Source organism: Lampetra fluviatilis, chromosome 32, assembly GCF_964198595.1.
Source record: "Lampetra fluviatilis chromosome 32, kcLamFluv1.1, whole genome shotgun sequence".
Taxonomy (NCBI): Eukaryota; Metazoa; Chordata; class Hyperoartia; order Petromyzontiformes; family Petromyzontidae; genus Lampetra; species Lampetra fluviatilis.
This window is the reverse complement of record NC_136306.1, coordinates 7,646,720-7,664,670: the sequence shown is the minus strand read 5'-3', so window position 1 is coordinate 7,664,670 and position 17,951 is coordinate 7,646,720. Positions and strand designations below refer to the sequence as shown.

The 17,951-nt window shown below is 51.6% G+C and overlaps 1 protein-coding gene across 13 annotated transcripts in view; it reads left to right on the top strand.

Annotated features, from left to right (window-relative positions):
- The window catches only part of LOC144943697 (uncharacterized), a 127,990-nt gene that overhangs the window by 88,291 nt on the left and 21,748 nt on the right, over window positions 1–17,951 (top strand). For 10 of the 13 annotated variants that reach the window (XM_078871446.1, XM_078871440.1, XM_078871447.1 and 7 more), the window contains exons 11-16: window positions 1,125–1,253; window positions 2,167–2,205; window positions 3,268–3,384; window positions 10,170–11,528; window positions 12,177–12,247; window positions 17,237–17,411. In XM_078871446.1, the coding sequence (XP_078727572.1) occupies window positions 1,125–1,253; window positions 2,167–2,205; window positions 3,268–3,384; window positions 10,170–11,528; window positions 12,177–12,247; window positions 17,237–17,411 (1,890 nt within the window). The remainder of the gene's footprint in view (window positions 1–1,124; window positions 1,254–2,166; window positions 2,206–3,267; window positions 3,385–10,169; window positions 11,529–12,176; window positions 12,248–17,236; window positions 17,412–17,951) is intronic. The other 3 variants (XM_078871441.1, XM_078871452.1, XM_078871442.1) reach the window with 3 other exon arrangements.

Genomic DNA, 17,951 nt, shown 5'->3' with positions numbered 1-17,951 from the left:
TTCAACTTCTTTCGCACTGTGCGTAGCCGAACGTGCTCATTGGAGGTGCGCTTGCTCTTCTTCTTGTGAGACGTCTGAATGGACGGACGCTCGATCACGCCATGTGACGGTGACGGCGAGATCGGCATAAAAATTGGGGGGGGGGGGGGGGCGCATCTGTTTTTTTAAGTGCAAATAAATATATCGTAGTGTTTGGCTGTCTAGTTATCGTGAAAGCAGAACAGTCTCCTACAACGCGTGTTTTCATAACGCGATTTGGATATGAGGTTATGAATGCATTAGGGAACACAATTTTTTTTTTTCAACGCTGGATGCAATTGGGATATGACGCGATTGAGTGAACGGAGCTCCGTCGCGCGAGGTAGGAATCAGCAGTCTACGGCTGCCTCGGTATAGTATCACACAAGGCGGGATGCTGCTGGATGCTTCTAGATGCTACCTCAGTCTTTGTTCGGCCTGTGTACGCATCTCGCCTGTTATCGCGACCTGTGCTTTACCTTACATTATATATTATTTATCATAACGCGGTGTTCAGGAACGCCACTACCATCGCGTTATAGGAGAACAGACCGTGCTTGTTTTGTTAAGCCGAGGCGTGCCGTGGAAATACAAGGTCCCTCTTGTTGTGCTGGAGCGATCAGAGTACCTGTCGCAGGAAGCGGCTGTTGAGATTAAAGTTGAAACAATTGCAAGCAAACGCTCTCTCTCCATTTGACATGTGGGCACTGGGAATCGGCGGAGGGTGAGGACATCTGAACGACATTAATAACCAGTTGCTCGTGGAGGTGACTGTAGCACATTTAAAAATAAATACAGCCATTAGATATTTATTTACTTTCTTTTATAGCTGCTTGACACCGGTTTTCTTGGCAGCACGCCTTGTGTTATCTTGACATGTTGCGACGGTGTATACCGAAATTCTACACTGGCGCCTCTCAAGCCTGTACAAAGTATCATCATGCCAATATTTTATTGCATCATGCGTGTTTTATTTTTATGAAGAAATAACCCCTCCTCCCCCCTTTACGGAGATTGTACAGCGCATGTAAACGTGTAGGCAAACCTATTTTAGCCATTGCTGTTGTTATTATTAAGATGTGTCATGTTTTGTTTTAATCTATCAGATTGCTGGAGTGCTGCCACCCACCTCCACTTCCCAGCAGCCTTTGCAGCAACAACCGCAGCATTATCAAATGCCGCCTGCTGGCCCGACGGCTCAGTCAAGCCAGCTACCCCCTGGCTCGTCCCAACAGGTGAGCGGTTGGCATTCGAAACAAACGCAACGTTTTTTGTGCATTGGCGTGGCTTATAAAACAATGCGTGCGCACGCGGTTGTGTTGTGAAAACGCCTTCCGGATACGTTGTGTGTGGTGTGCCACCGCTTGGCTCGACTCGGGCTGTAAAATAAAACGTGTCCACGAGTCGAAAGGAAAAGCCTCGGTTGACTGGCGCAATCGCGTTGGCTCAAGGAATTCTGCCCATCACCCTAACCGTGTATCCCGGAGGAATAATCATGACCTACAGTCTTTTGTCAATCTACTGCCAAATGAAGGCCCCCCCACCCCCCACACACACTGTGGCGGTCATCGTGGGTTGGTTGACCGTGCTTGGTACCACGCTGGTCGATGCACATTGGTGAACGGAGCCACCACCCCACCACTGATCTCCAGTTGTGGCCAGGGAAACGAGCTTGGGTCATCGGGTTCACAGCACGGTGCGCAAACCGCTGTACCACTGTGGCACCCGCCTCCCAGAAGTGCCCAAGTCTGTGTCGAGTCTCCGGCAACGCCGATTAATCCGCACGTGCAAATTACAAATTGCCCACCGCTCTGCAGAACGGTACACATTCTGTCCGTGCCCTACCCAACCGGCACAAATAACAAATAAATAGAGCTGCCCTCTCATCCAATCCCGTTGGCTCGAACTGAGCGACGTTTTTTTTTATTATTCACGGCATCTTGTCGGCCTGAGATTGGTGTGTCGAGCTATTAGCGGTGACGAGAGAGAGAGAGGTTTCTATTGTTTCTGTCTTCTGTCCATGGGCTGCTGCTGGTTTTGGCTGCTGATTTTCTGGCCGCTGGTTTTGGCCGCTGGTTCTCCTGTTAATTTGCCGGTGCCGGCTGTCTCGTCTGATGGGTTGGTTTGGTTCTCGTTTGTTCCTCGTAGTTTGGCGGTTATTACTACACTCCTCCGTACCCTGTGCAGGTACACCATTTTTATTCCTCTTCGCATTTTTTGTTTCCTTACGCTCGCGATTTGAGTTTGCCTTTTTCGGTTTGGTTTGCGTTGCTTTTCTTTATTTGTTATAATCGCGGAATTGCTTTTTGTTTTTCGGTAGCTTTGACTTGAACAACAAAATAATAATTGGCTTCACCCGGTTTTGTTTATTCTTCAGTTCTCCTGCGGCACGTACCGCGCCACAAAAACGTTTACGAAAGAAGCCACAGAGGCCGTTTTATTGTCACAGTTTTATCGCTTTCTATTCTGGAATCGATTCGCTTCCACTTAATTTTTGTAAGCATCGGTAAATATTTGAATTGAGATGCACTGTAATTACAAATGTGCGTGACCACCCTGGATTTTTTCTTTTTTCATCTTAACACGTATTGTTAATAATTTATCATCGTGAAAACCTCGCATTCTAGATTATCCAAGTCGTGCGTGCATATTTGCGCACTCGTAATTGGTTTCTGAATTCGTTTGGCATTCAGACCCGTCTCGTGTTGTGTTTTACGATTAGGGTTAAAAATAGGAAATGCAAAAAAATCAAGCACGCGGGTAAGTGCCTGTTTGTGAATAATCATGATAAGATAAAACATACGCAACAACAATGCACAATGCCGTTATGTTCCCTTAATGCAACTGAGAGATTTGAAAGAATCGCCCTCACACACACACACACGTACCTAATAGCTACACACACACGTATCCCTTGGCATCTTTCGAAAGCACGGTGGTGTTAGGTGAATACATTTTACAACCACAACCGTTCATAATATAGGTCTTTTGGATTAGATCGCGCAAATATAAATGTGTCGTTAAACCCGCCGTCACCCGACGCAGCCAATTTTAATAGCGTTTGTCAGCTAAACAGAACATGCCAATTCGTTACGGGTGCAGCACTCCGTTCCTTGAAACGCTCGTTTATTTTACGCGAGTAGCAAACTAAGACGAAGGAGCGGGCTCGCTGAGAAGCGTCCGCGCGCGTTGGGCTTGCCCACCGCGAGTCTCGGTTTCTGACGGCGCCGCGCCGGTGCTCTCCCGCAGGCCGCTGTCCCCGGCACGAGCAGCCACGCGCCCACCGCCGCCCCCACCTCCACGCAAGCGCCGCTGCCGCCGCCATCATCCAGCCAGGCCCCCGCACAGCCGGCTCCGCCCCAGCAGGTGCAGGCCCGTGTCTGTCTGTCTGTGTCTGTCTTTGTGACTCGCGTGCCTGTGCGTGCCGACCCTGCTGCAAGCGGAGGTTCGCGCATTCGGCGCCTGCTCTGTCTGCTTGTCTGTGTCGCTTGCCACGGCTGCACCTTCAGCGTGACTGTCCTCTGAGCATCCATCCTCTCTCCTCTGAACATCCATCCACCCTCAGCTAAACATCCATCCTTCAACAGAAACATCCATGCCTCATCAGCTGAACATCCATCCCTCATCAGAAACATCCATCCCTCATCAGAAACATCCATCCCTCATCAGAGACATCCATCCCTCATCATCAGAAACATCCATCCCTCATCAGAAACATCCATCCCTCCTCATCTGAAAATCCATCCCTCATCAGCAGAAACATCCATCCCTCAATCCTCATTTGTAACTCCCCCATTCCTCCCACCGTATGTCTGACTCTCCACCTCTCCCCCACATCTGAATCTCCACCTCTGGTGCCGTGTCTGCACTTCCGCCCCCTCCCTCCCTCCACAGCCTCCTTGCTTCAATGCGCCCTCTAAGCGGACGACAAGCACTTGCCTGTCGAGTTGCGTTAACCGCCGATTGTCACCGGCATTTTTTATTTATGAGCGCCGCCCCACGCCTGCATGACGGCACCGGATGTCGCTGCCTTATACTTTTCTTCTTCTCTCTCGTGGCTTATGTAGGGAAACTGTCAGAGATGTAGCCACGAAATTGTTGGATGTCGCCGTTTACTGCCCCGTCACATCTCCCAATCGCTCCCGCAGCTATTAAAGCAATGCTCACTTCATTGTATTGACGCATTTTTTAAATATATACCGCCGGGGTGATGATCGTTAAAATAGTTTCTTACAAAAGCCTGTTGTTTCCGTGACCGCCTGCCCTGCCGCTGTGTAAGCATCGCGGATCAACGCGAGCGATTGTCGGTGGGACGGTGGGAAGACGCGTTTAGGCCCCCCTCCCGAAGACATTTTTTTTGCGAGATTTACCGAGAATGCCCGGCGACTTGAATTTCACCGTTGTCAGCTTAGCCGCGGCGAACCCGCTTGGCCTGTGCCAACACGCTCACGCGACAGCTGCCGCCGCGACGGGGTGTGTGACACCGCATGCCAGCGCTGACTGCAGAAAGGGCCGCAACCAATCTCGTGCGCGCGGACACCACTGCGATGCTTTGCCGTGTCGGCACAGACGCAGCGGTAGCAGTCGTAACATAAAGAGGCGACGATGCAGCCGTGCAATCGCTTGCTCACGCCGCTGCTGGCAGGCGGGGGAGCCCTCCACTGGAGCGAACTGTTGGAAGTTGTTCGGTCTTCCCTTGCACGTTCATGGGATTGTGTGTGGGAAGAGGCGGGCGTACGCCCGGTGTGCCCATCCATACTGCCGGGTGTTGTAACGGTCACCGCGCCGGTTCGATTTCACCTTCCGGGAGCGGCAGTTGAAACGATGAGCGGTAGCCGGAGTAGTCGCCTTTTAATGATGACTGGGCCCAAGTGCTCATTGAGATGTCGTCATCATCAACAGCCGCGATTGGTTCCGCCACCGCTGGATGAATGCTTTCCACTGCTCGTGTTCCTGCGCTGTAGCAAGCGGTCAATCTGTTGTCGCTCCATCTCTGCCAGTAGAAGCCTCACCCTCGGGCGCGTTTCATCCTTTGGGCAGCCAATCCATCGTTCGTCTCGACCAGCGGTCATCATCCCTTCGAACGACGGACATGGCCCCCAATCAATCCCCCTTTAAATATATGAAATTGGACTTGAGATGGCGAGGATTTTTTTGTGAGAGAGACCTGCGGCAAAGGACACGTGCACATTCAGTGCAAGAGCCTTTGTCCTCCTTCGGATGATACTTGATTACAGGTATTGCACTGAAAATTATTAAAAGCAAGGTTCACGTTTAACGTGAATTGTCATCGATCTCGGTCGGGGCTTAATTTCACAATTGATTCGTTATTTGTTTTGCGTTGCCTTGCGTCATATTTGTTCTGTTTCGCTTGTTCCATGAGTGTGTCAGAATACACTTGATACAGTAAATTTAGCTGTGACAGTCCCACCTGATGACGGAGACTTGTGTTGCCTCCGAAACGTCGTGATTTATTATTTTATTTCTATTATTATTTCCATTATTTTTATTACTTATTTTTACCTACGTGACTTTACTGAAAAAACCTAAGAGTATGTCAGAATACAGTTTAATAGAGGAGTCGTTCAGTGCTCCGTGCCTAGCAAGAATGTCACTTGCATGATATGCGCACACGTTTGAACATTTTATCTCATAATAATTTTAACTTGAGAAGAATAATGAGATAAAATATAAACACATGGGCCGTCAGCTGCTGATATTGTGCAGTGTGTTTCTCCTACCTTTGCTGACTTTCCTCTTCAATATATTTTCATCGGAGCAACCTCGAGTCCATCTTGGTCTCCTGCTCAGAACATAAAGCCCTTCCCCCCACAATGCATTTGTCGAACCTGATCACAGTTCTCAAGTGTAGAGGGTTTCATGTTGTTTAGGGAGGGAGGGAGGGGGGGTCATGTTTGCAGACTCCCCAGAGTGTGAATCCTCTCGGTCCAGACAGAAAAAACTGGTCTATCCAGCGCGCAGGAAAATGACCCCTCACTCGTGGCCCAGTTACCTTTTTCTTTGAATTCCAGGAACAGTTAGCGTTGTCAATCGACCAATCGATCGATCTTCATTTTACTGGCCAATGTCGCCCTCAATAAAGTAGTGCATCGGTGCACATTTACAGCGGAGCGGTACCGGGGGACATTGAGCAAAAGGATCAAAAGGAACCCGTCACGACTCCAGCGGCTTGCACCGACCTGAGCAGAGTAGATTGCAAACCGCGCGCGAAATGAAGTGCCGCCACCGGGCACAATGAGTATCATACGAAATGTGAGTATTAAATAACGTTAATAATATATAACGAGCAAAGAAAAAACTAAATTTTCCCCCTTTATTTTTTTTATATTTTACGGAAAGGCGAGTCTGTATAGATGTGTATTGGACAGACCACGGAATTGAATTGTGTCCCAAATGACAGCTTCATGGGCGAGGGAACTGTGTCTACATGGAACTTGAAACAGCCCTCAAAGAAACCTTAATTGTAACACCTCTATTGCTTTCGCAACCGGCATTATGAATCGCAAATTATTAGATTTTTGGGTGAGATTTTCGCATCGGTGACATGCCGATGTGTGGGGCCCGCATTAATGGCAATGTTGATGACATCACCATAGGACATATTCACAATTCTGGCAACCGCCTGATGATGCCGGTTGTAAATCAGCGGTTAAACGTCCGCACCCAGTCGTTTAAATCTGCGTGGAGTACTCTAACACCAGTGTGCCGAAACTATAGTAACTTGGCGCGTTTGTTAATTCCGTGACAACTTCATTTATTTGGCTGCCAGTCGGTCGGGTGGAGGAGGGTGTACGACACGACGTTGAAATTGAACTCGTGCGGCGATCGGACCCAACAATCGTAATCCTTCTCTCATCGTCGTTTTCGCAGGAGCTTTTATACATCGCATCTTACAGCGCGTGTGCAAATAAAAGAGCCCGCGTTGAAGTATTTGTTGAATCTGTTTGGCAAGGGCTATCGGTTGTAGGAGGAAAGAAAACAAATAAAATACGTTCCACAAACAAGTGACGTGCACCACGAAGATGGAGTGATGAAATCGGCTCGTGTGCAGAAGCCGGATCGATTTGTAGACATACCATGGCCCCCCGGGAGATGTTGAAGGCTTGGAGAGAGGCCTTTAGCCAGCAGTGGATAGAGAATGGTTGATGGTGAAAGTGATGTACGGTAACTGCCGGCAAGAGCGTCTCAATGCTCCACAAATTGAATCGTAAAATATGAAATCGCTAATTGTTGATACAAATGTTTGCGGAACAGGTATCATCACGTTCAATATCCTGCTCAGGGCGAACACAACACCAAAAACGAAAAGCTCTTACCTTGAAGATGCTGAACTTGTAACGGTGCATCGATTCATCAAATACAATCAATTGTTTCTCTGTCCGTATGCGCGATGAGTTGTGCGCGTAAGAAATTGATTCTTATTGCGATGTTTGCCCGTTGCATGCGACGGGTTTCGCGTGACCCCTTGCTCGCGCTCGCGGCCGCTACATCCGACGCGATGGGGAGAAAATTGTGCAACCTGACCCCCACCCTCAAATCGCGGCAATTTATCGGGGCATCCTGGAAAAAAACCAAAATATGTCTGACCCATATTATGGCTTTAACAGAGGTAACTAGACCATGAGTAAGTGCAGGAACCTTTTTCTGCACACCGGCTAAACCAGTTTTTCTGTCTCGGCTTAGGAGAGGGGCAGTATTCAAACATTGGCTCCTCCTAAACATTAAAAAACCACCCTTGACACTCAAAAATTGTGATCGTTTTCTAAAACGCCTTGAGGGGGTGTGAGGGTGGGAGAGTGCGGCTTGTGAGTTCCGCGACACTGGCCGCTTGTGCCCAGGTTTCGCGGCTGTGATAAAGCTACCCGGCAATCACGGCCGTCTCTCCGGCGAGGAAAGCCGTCGCCGTCGTGTCGTCCCTACCGCCCCCCCCCCGTCAGTGTTTGCTCGCTGTCACGCTTTATTTAGCTCTCGCGTCAACTCGCGCGAGTAATGGAATCGGAAGCGTTTCAGCAAAGCCGCTGCCCCCCCCCCCCGTAATGAATGCTCTTTAAAATGTAAAAAAAATACAACTTGCCCACTTGACGTCACGGCTTGCGGAATCGGCCACAAACCTGTGTGTTTGTGGAGACTGGGTGGACAATTTGGGCGGGTGCCTTGCTTCCATCGGTTGTTGGTTCCGCCGTGAATGAGTTATCCTGGTTTCTAAATGTTGCCGTTGCTTTGCTAAACGCATCAAGGCAGTTTACCGAGCCCATCGACACACGCCATGTGTTTATTTTAAGCACTGTATTTCCCGCTTGCCAGCCAGTTACGTACTTAGTTGGCGAGCATTCAAAGGTACGTATGACGCGTGCAATGGCGCGCATGCAAAGAAAGTTAGAGATACCGTTTTGACCCTTGGGAAAAGTTAGTGGTGTTTGGGGGGGGGGGTTACGGCATGCCTAGAGAAGGGATGATGGCCGGCTAAAATGCACCCAAGAGGATGTCCTCTGTGGAGATGTAGAGGTGAAATCAGCTCGATGTTTATTGCTCCAACACAGAACTCTGAGAGGTTGTGACAGCTTGGGGGGGAGGCCTTTACCCATCGGTGGATTGATCACGGCTCGCAATGATTGCCGAAGAGAGAGTTCTGAGGGTGCCTTGCCGTGAAGGGCGCTCTATCATATATAAATGATGATGATGGTGATAAACGATGCACGCCCCGGTGAGCGAACCAATACACATGAGACGGTAACAAGCTCGGCAAAAAAAAAAACGTATTCTGTAATTTTATCACGACCACAAGATCGGTATAATTTATAGACTCTCTGGTGGCGGAGAATCATTACTTACGTTAAGTCTTCTTAATGAGCCTACGACCAAATGGCCCAGAATGCGACTGGTCTCGTCAATTCTCGGAAGCTAAGCAGAGTTGAGCCTTGATGTCGCTTGGACGTGCGACCGCCACGCACAGGATGATGGGCAACCAAAATAGCAAGAAGTGCCATTTTTCTTGAACGCGATTAAAAAAAACTTTTTCAAGAGCCGCCAATGCACGTGAATACGAGACGGCCGTCCTTCATAAATAACGTCACGAAGCGGTCTACTTGACACACCTGTTCTCCACCTGAAGACGGCTGCTTGCGTTGTGGCCGAAACGTCGTGAGAATTATTTTATTATGTTTTATTTTTATTATTTCATTATTTTCCTTCTACGTGACTTTACCGAAAGAACCAAGAAAGACGGTCCTTAAAGAGCCGCATGCGGCTCCGGCAGCCGCAGGTTGCCCGACCCCTGTGACCGTGCACGAGCAGGATGTCCTCGGCGTCAGCGGGACTGTGGCACGCTGTCGCCGGCAAAAGGCGCGGTGCAGCAAAATCCACTGCTGCTGTGCTGCAAATCTATGCCCCCCCCTCCTCCTCCCCCCCCATCATGTCCTTACCAACGCGCGCCGACCAGCGTGGCATCGAAGTATCGTCAGGGTAACGCCCGCGACTCCCGCGTGGCGTAAGGAAGGCCCTCTTCCAGCAGTGGGTGAACAAAAAGGGCCGTACGTGTGCACGCTTGCAGTGGACGGCGGCTACTGCAGCCCCAGCGTCCGCGGGCGAATGGGTGGTTCTCGCTCGCGGGGTTGTGCGTCTTAAGCCCAGAGCGTCAGCCGTTTCTGATGATGCAGTGGAGTAAAAAGGCTCTCTCGATTTATTTTACACCCATGGGAAGCGTCCCCTTCCGCATGGATTCAGTGCGGGAGAATTATTTTTAATGCGTGCGTAGGGGACGTTGTTACCACGTTACCGATGACAAAACACGCAAATTTCCAGCAGGAAACGATTGGCTTACAGACACTGCATTGACGTACGCTCGTGGACATGCGTTCTCCCTGTTTTGTGGCCTCTGTAACCTTTCTCGTGCTTTTGGGGGGCAGGCAAAGGCAGCGGTGGGCGGAACCGGCGGTCTTGATTATAACTCCTTTACACCTTCATGCTTGAACAACTTACTAACAAATTTAACTCAAATAAATAATGCATTGCTTTTCTTCGCACGAATTTGCCGTTCGCTCTCCACTTGCTCACTTGAGCTCCATTCTCTGCGCCCCCGCCCACTCTCTTCCGCACCGAATCTTCCCTTTGTGGCTCCCCCCACCCCCCAGCTCCCTGCGCCGATTGCCCCCTGCGCTGGCGATGCTCTGCCCGCGACGCCCGCAACCGCCGGCGTCTTGCAAGGCGCCGTCGATGCGCTCGGCGTGCCGTACCTTCTTGTCGGCGTGCCGATGGCTCAGGGTGCCGTGCCGCCAGCAGGAGCCGTCGGCCAGCCCTACGCCGCCGCTGCCGCCGCCGCCGCTTTGCCTTCGCTGCCCTGTCCGCCGATGCAGACCTTCCCGCGCCTGGTTGCAGAACCCGGCCTAAACACCTCTGTGCCACCGCTTGCCTTGCAGGCGGAATACGCGGCAGCGACGCAAGCTCCGCTGCAGCCAAACACGATGACCTTGCCCGGCGCCACGTTTTACCAGGCTGGTGTGCAGCAGCAGCAGCCGCAGCCGCAGCAGCAGCAACACACAGCACCGGCAGCACCGCCAGTAGGACAGCTGTATTCCGTCGCGCCGGGCCAGCTGTCGTATACCACCACAGTGCAGCAAGCACCAGCGCAATATTCGTCGCAGCAGCAGCAGCAGCCGCTAGCACCTGCCGTGCAGATGCAGATGCCTGTGCCGCAGATCCCGTCTGGGTTTAATGCGATGTCCCCCATGTCGGTGCAATCACAGCAGCCTCAGCCACCCTTGGCCGCCGTCCAGCAGGCGATGACGCAGCAGCAGCAACCACTAACGCAGCCAGGTGTGTATGTGCAGCAGCAACTGCAGCCACAGCAGCAGCAGCAACTGCAGCCACAGCAGCAGCAGCAACTGCAGCCACAGCAGCAGCAGCAACTGCAGCCGCAGCAGCAGCAGCAGCAACTGCAGCCGCAGCAGCTGCAGCAACAGCAACTCCAGCAGCAGCCGCAGCAACAGCAACTGCAGCAGCAGCCGCAGCAGCAGCAACTGCAGCCGCAACTGCAGCCACAGCAGCTGCAGCAGCAGCAACTGCAGCAGCAGCAACCGCAGCAACAGCAATCACAGCAACAGCATCCACAGCAGCAGCAACTGCACGCAACGCAGAATGGCATCGGCCACATCCCGGAGGCCGTGCCCCTGCCGCGGCAGGAGCTGCCGCAGAACTTCGGCACACAAGCGCCCTTCTCGCAGCAGCAGCCGCAGCCGCCGCCACCGGCGTCAACACCGCAGCAACCGGTGGCTCAGCAGCCGGCTCAGCAGCAGCCGGCGCAAGCGAACGGCGCCGTTCACGCGGCCAACGCCGCCGCCGCTGCCACCAACGCGGCCGCCGTCGTCGCCACCTCCACCGTGCCGCCTCCCGGCACCGAGCGGATGGCGGTGCCGGCTCAGCCGCAGGCCTCGTTCACCACGACGGTGATGGCCCAGGCTCAATCGCAGTTGGTCAATCAGGGGTCGCTGGAGGTACGTGGAAGCTGGGTTTGTCTCTGTGGTCGTCGTCATTGTTGTGGTGCTGATGATGATGATGACTCGATTGTAAAGCTGAAGTTTTTTTATCTGCACTTTTCAAATGGTACCGCGGATGGCCGTGTTAAACGCCGCGGATTTGTTGCTTGCGTTGGGCGACAACGGGAGTTCTCCGTGAATGATGGATAATGCACAGCTCAATCTACTCTTGAGGCCGTGATGGTCGTGGGGTGTAGATTGGCCTTACACTTTCACCGTGTCGGTGAACGGAGGGAACGGGAAGAATTTGGATATCATTCGCCACTGATATAAATCGTGGCCAGAAACTAAACTCTGTTTCATCGCACAATGGCCTAATCACTGTGCCACCACTCCCCCCTTCCTATTGCACATTGCAGAGCAATCAAACCCAATCGTGGTCCATGCTTCGATAACAACATTGGGAGGCTTAACCTCCACCCTCTACATAAGGGGAGTTTCTGCCGATCGCGTTTTCCCGTCAAAAACAACGTCCATCGGATGGGGGCGCCTTTGATGTCACGCGGTGGTTTGAACCGTGCGTGCGGTTACTTCTGCTACATACGCGCCTAGTCGGCGCACCTCGCCCCGATGTGTTTAACGCTTGAATGGACGCTTTCTTCGCAGTACGTTGGCGCGAACACACATGCCGACTACGTCGCCCATCAGACTCCGTACATGTTCTCGTCGGTGGAGGGGTAAGACGCCTTCGTGAAAAGTGACGGGTTTTTTTTTTTACCCGAGCGGAATGAAATGAAAGAAAGCGAGCCCTTTTTTTCAGGGTGTCACACAGCGGCCACCGCTCGGAACCCAGGAATGCATTGCTGCCCTCTCCCCTGTCTGCCAGACAGCCTTGAAATTCCTTTTTGAAAAATAATTCGAGTTTGGCGCAACCGCTGCCAGGCTGCTGTGCGAAAAGGAGGAGGGCATGGGGGGGGGGGCTGCAGGCATTCGGCGGCACGCACGTGCGCATGGTGCCGCCCGTCCACCGCGTGCTTTGTTGCGCTCTCGCCGACACCGGCGGCCTTGCCAAGCTCGGTTAATTTGTCGCGAAAAATAATATTAAAGCGGTGTTACTGCCGCCCATTAGCCAAAGTGGTTTCGGGTAATTGAGCAACCCGCAGAGATGTTGCCAGCAGAGCGAACCGCTCGAAAGGCTGCGCTCGTTTTACTTTGCATCACGGTTGCCAAGCGCGTAGGCCCAAGGTCCCAGTTGGCCACCGACAAACAAGAGCGCTGTTAAAGTTGTAATGTATCTGAGAAGGTTATAAGAACTTTGGGGAAAAATGGACGATTGGAAAGGAGTTACAAAGGCGAGCAGTTTGTGGGAAGAAGCGGAGAGAGAGAGAGGTGTTGTGAACTTGTGGGTGGGTGTATGTGTAGTTGTGACGTGGTGAACGAGTGGGTGAGTGTATGTGTAGTTGTGACGTGGTGAACGAGTGGGTGAGTGTTTGTGTAGTTGTGACGTGGTGAACGAGTGGGTGAGTGTTTGTGTAGTTGTGACGTGGTGAACGAGTGGGTGAGTGTTTGTGTAGTTGTGACGTGGTGAACGAGTGGGTGAGTGTATGTGTAGTTGTGACGTGGTGAACGAGTGGGTGAGTGTATGTGTAGTTGTGACGTGCATGTGACGTGGTAAACGAGTGGGTGAGTGTATGTGTAGTTGTGACGTGGTGAACGAGTGGGTGAGTGTATGTGTAGTTGTGACGTGGTGAACGAGTGGGTGAGTGTATGTGTAGTTGTGACGTGCATGTGACGTAGTGAACGAGTGGGTGAGTGTATGTGTAGTTGTGACGTGGTGAACGAGTGGGTGAGTGTATGTGTAGTTGTGACGTGGTGAACGAGTGGGTGAGTGTTTGTGTAGTTATGACGTGGTGAACGAGTGGGTGAGTGTTTGTGTAGTTGTGACGTGGTGAACGAGTGGGTGAGTGTATGTGTAGTTGTGACATGGTGAACGAGTGGGTGAGTGTATGTGTAGTTGTGACGTGGTAAACGAGTGGGTGAGTGTATGTGTAGTTGTGACGTGGTGAACGAGTGGGTGAGTGTATGTGTAGTTGCGACGTGGTGAACGAGTGGGTGAGTGTATGTGTAGTTGTGACGTGGTGAACGAGTGGGTGAGTGTATGTGTAGTTGTGACGTGGTGAACGAGTGGGTGAGTGTATGTGTAGTTGTGACGTGGTGAACGAGTGGGTGAGTGTTTGTGTAGTTGTGACGTGCATGTGACGTGGTGAACGAGTGGGTGAGTGTATGTGTAGTTGTGACATGGTAAACGAGTGGGTGAGTGTATGTGTAGTTGTGACGTGGTGAACGAGTGGGTGAGTGTTTGTGTAGTTGTGACGTGCATGTGACGTGGTGAACGAGTGGGTGAGTGTATGTGTAGTTGTGACGTGCATGTGACGTGGTGAACGAGTGGGTGAGTGTATGTGTAGTTGTGACGTGCATGTGACGTGGTGAACGAGTGGGTGAGTGTATGTGTAGTTGTGACGTGGTGAACGAGTGGGTGAGTGTATGTGTAGTTGTGACGTGGTAAACGAGTGGGTGAGTGTATGTGTAGTTGTGACGTGGTGAACGAGTGGGTGAGTGTATGTGTAGTTGTGACGTGGTGAACGAGTGGGTGAGTGTATGTGTAGTTGTGACGTGGTGAACGAGTGGGTGAGTGTATGTGTAGTTGCGACGTGGTGAACGAGTGGGTGAGTGTATGTGTAGTTGTGACGTGGTGAACGAGTGGGTGAGTGTATGTGTAGTTGTGACGTGGTGAACGAGTGGGTGAGTGTTTGTGTAGTTGTGACGTGCATGTGACGTGGTGAACGAGTGGGTGAGTGTATGTGTAGTTGTGACATGGTAAACGAGTGGGTGAGTGTATGTGTAGTTGTGACGTGGTGAACGAGTGGGTGAGTGTTTGTGTAGTTGTGACGTGCATGTGACGTGGTGAACGAGTGGGTGAGTGTATGTGTAGTTGTGACGTGCATGTGACGTGGTGAACGAGTGGGTGAGTGTATGTGTAGTTGTGACGTGCATGTGACGTGGTGAACGAGTGGGTGAGTGTATGTGTAGTTGTGACGTGGTGAACGAGTGTGTGAGTGTATGTGTAGTTGTGACGTGGTGAACGAGTGGGTGAGTGTATGTGTAGTTGTGACGTGCATGTGACATGGTGAACGAGTGGGTGAGTGTATGTGTGGTTGCGACGTGCATGTGACGTGGTAAACGAGTGGGTGAGTGTATGTGTAGTTGTGACGTGGTGAACGAGTGGGTGAGTGTATGTGTAGTTGCGACGTGCATGTGACGTGGTGAACGAGTGGGTGAGTGTATGTGTAGTTGTGACGTGGTGAACGAGTGGGTGAGTGTATGTGTAGTTGTGACGTGCATGTGACGTGGTAAACGAGTGGGTGAGTGTATGTGTAGTTGTGACGTGGTGAACGAGTGGGTGAGTGTATGTGTAGTTGTGACGTGGTGAACGAGTGGGTGAGTGTATGTGTAGTTGTGACGTGCATGTGACGTAGTGAACGAGTGGGTGAGTGTATGTGTAGTTGTGACGTGGTGAACGAGTGGGTGAGTGTATGTGTAGTTGTGACGTGCATGTGACGTGGTGAACGAGTGGGTGAGTGTATGTGTAGTTGTGACGTGCATGTGACGTGGTAAACGAGTGGGTGAGTGTATGTGTAGTTGTGACGTGGTGAACGAGTGGGTGAGTGTATGTGTAGTTGTGACGTGCATGTGACGTGGTGAACGAGTGGGTGAGTGTATGTGTAGTTGTGACGTGGTGAACGAGTGGGTGAGTGTATGTGTAGTTGCGACGTGCAAGTGCGGTGGTGGTTGAACACAGCGTGGATGAGACAAAAGTGGTAAGCCTGGTAGACCAAGTCATCATGGGTGGATGAATCGGTGAGTGAGATTCATAGGAACAGTCACCATGGCAGTAACAATAGGAGAGTGATGAGGAGGAGGAGGCGACTGACTGACCTTAAGTGAGCGAGTGACTTGACTGGTGACATTGGGGGGGGGGGGGGGTGTCAATTGCCCGCGTCGCTCGTAATCCTGGCAAGATTTTTATCCCTGGATGTGGGAGCACGTGGGTCATTTCAGGACTGCTGCCACATGCCGCTGCCATGCGGTGTCGCTTTCAGACACAGCGGGAACATTTGATCTTCGAATGAGAATGAATCCTGTGCGTGTGTGTTTGCGCGCGTGTGTGGAGAGCGGTAGTGTAGCGGTTATCTATGAACCTGGTGACCCAAGTAAAATTCCCGCTCAAGGCTAACACCAGTGACGATTATCTGAACCGGTCCTGGGCCTCCCCTAGGTCGACTCAGCCTCACATGAGTACCGGTGTGTAAAACATGAGTACTGGGGAGACAAAGGCGGCCGGGCGTGGTGCTGGCCACCCACCTCCTCGTGTGCCGTGCCAGCATTTCATAAGGTGCTCGCTAACAGCACTTGCCCCAAGATTATGTTAAGGCTATACGGGAGATCTTTGTCTTTGTGTGCACGTGGGGGGGGAGGGGGAGCGGCAGCACGGTGGCTCAAGCGCCCTAGCCGTGAATTTGGCAACCCGAGCTTCGCTTTCGATCCGTGCGACTGTGAGTGACATCTGATCCCATCCTGCCCCCCTCCATCCCCCGCTCCAATGGGTCGACTCGGCCAATTAGCAAATTAATTTGTCCAAAAATATTACGTACGAGGTCAGTTTGATGACATTAACTATTTGGTGTTGGGCATTCTGGCAATGTGGGTTGCCTTCTCCTCAAGGCATTGATGAAAGTAAGGGCAGTTTTACCGCAATCATCATTGCTTGTGCGCTTGTCACCAGCAATGCATTTACTTTGTGAAACTCTTGACGGCTTGGTATGGCAATGGCATTTTGGCAGTTCTGTCTGGCCGATGAAGACAGAATTTGTCTCGGACGTGTCTCAACTCCATTCCTCGTAACCTCCCCGCTCACCACGTATTTGTGACCATCAGTTTATTCCTGTCATTTTTTGTATGCGTAAGCAAATTAAGCCACAGCACACCGCATGCATGCGATGGTTGGTAATCCTCCATAAAGCTGTGTCGTGTGGAGCCTCGAGGACTAGAAATTGAGAAACACTGGTCAACAGAACACACAACTTGGTCATGTGATCTCTCTCTCTGGGTGATCTGATTGGAAGTTGACATCCAAGTTGCATATTAAAAGTGAGCACCGGTCAGATTTTTCCAGATAGGGGGCAACAAAATTTGCATTAGTTAGGGCGCTATGGTGGTGAGATGTTAACTACCTCGCTTGGTACGCAGAAGGGCGTGGGTTCGATCCCGACCCTGACGCCTGCTCTATATGTGGCGTTTGCGTGTCTCTGTCCCCGTGGTTACCTGGATAATTTCTTCGGGTCCTCCGGTTTTTTCCCTCCACATTTAGAATCAACATCACGCGTTTAGAGTGTTTGGCTGCTATACATTTGTACACGGCAAGCCGACTTCGTTGAGCTATCATTTGTGGCCAGGTCGCTTCTGAAAAAAAGCTATATAGCTGTGGGCCATGCCTGGTAAAATAAAAAAAGTTTTGTTGCCAGAAACGATTTGCTTAAATTCACGTGAACGCACGCCCTCCTGCCTTGCGTTCCTTCCCTCTCCATCCCTCTCAATCTCTCCCCATCCCTCCCCATCCCTCTCAATCCCTCCCCATCCCTCCGACGCTGCGCCGGTGACATCGGCAGCACTCTGTCGGACCCGCAGTCGGGCAAGGAGATGAGCGACGGCAACGAGGGCGCGGCCACCACGACGGCGACGGCGCGGGGCCACAAGGGGCGGCCCACGCAGCGTCAGTCGCGCAAGAACGTGCGCAGCAACTCGCGCCACGAGAAGGGCAGGCCCAAGCTGCAGATCCTCAACGTACGTACGACACGCGTCGATGAGTGCAACGACAAGATAGGAATTGCGACTATTGGCCTCTCCCCGGGCAATAGTAACGGGAGGTGGTTTTTAAGGTGTGTTCCAACGCCTGTTGTTGCAAGGGCGCAAGTCTGCGTGAACCGCGCACATCATGCTTGTGGTTCAATGTGCAAACGCGACCGTGCTTTGGTCGCAATTTTCGCATCGTCTTTGAAACGGATTGGCCTACACCAGACGGGGCCTCCTTTGATGGCCTTATCTCTGCCACCGGTGTTAGACCGGAGGACAATGCTAAATGGCGAACGGCGCAAAGGCAAGGTATTAATAGCTCGTGTCAAGCAGTTTTATCTACAGGATGCATCTCAACACCTCCTGAATTTTTGCCGGAAAGGGTAAAGCCTATACATTTTTTCATAATTTTGATAACGGCAAAAATGGGTCCCATAGGTACGTCACCACCGCGTGTTGTTCGGCATCATCATCCAACTCTCCTCCTCTATCCGATAGCCCTCTCTCTCCACATCATAAATCAAAGTAAAG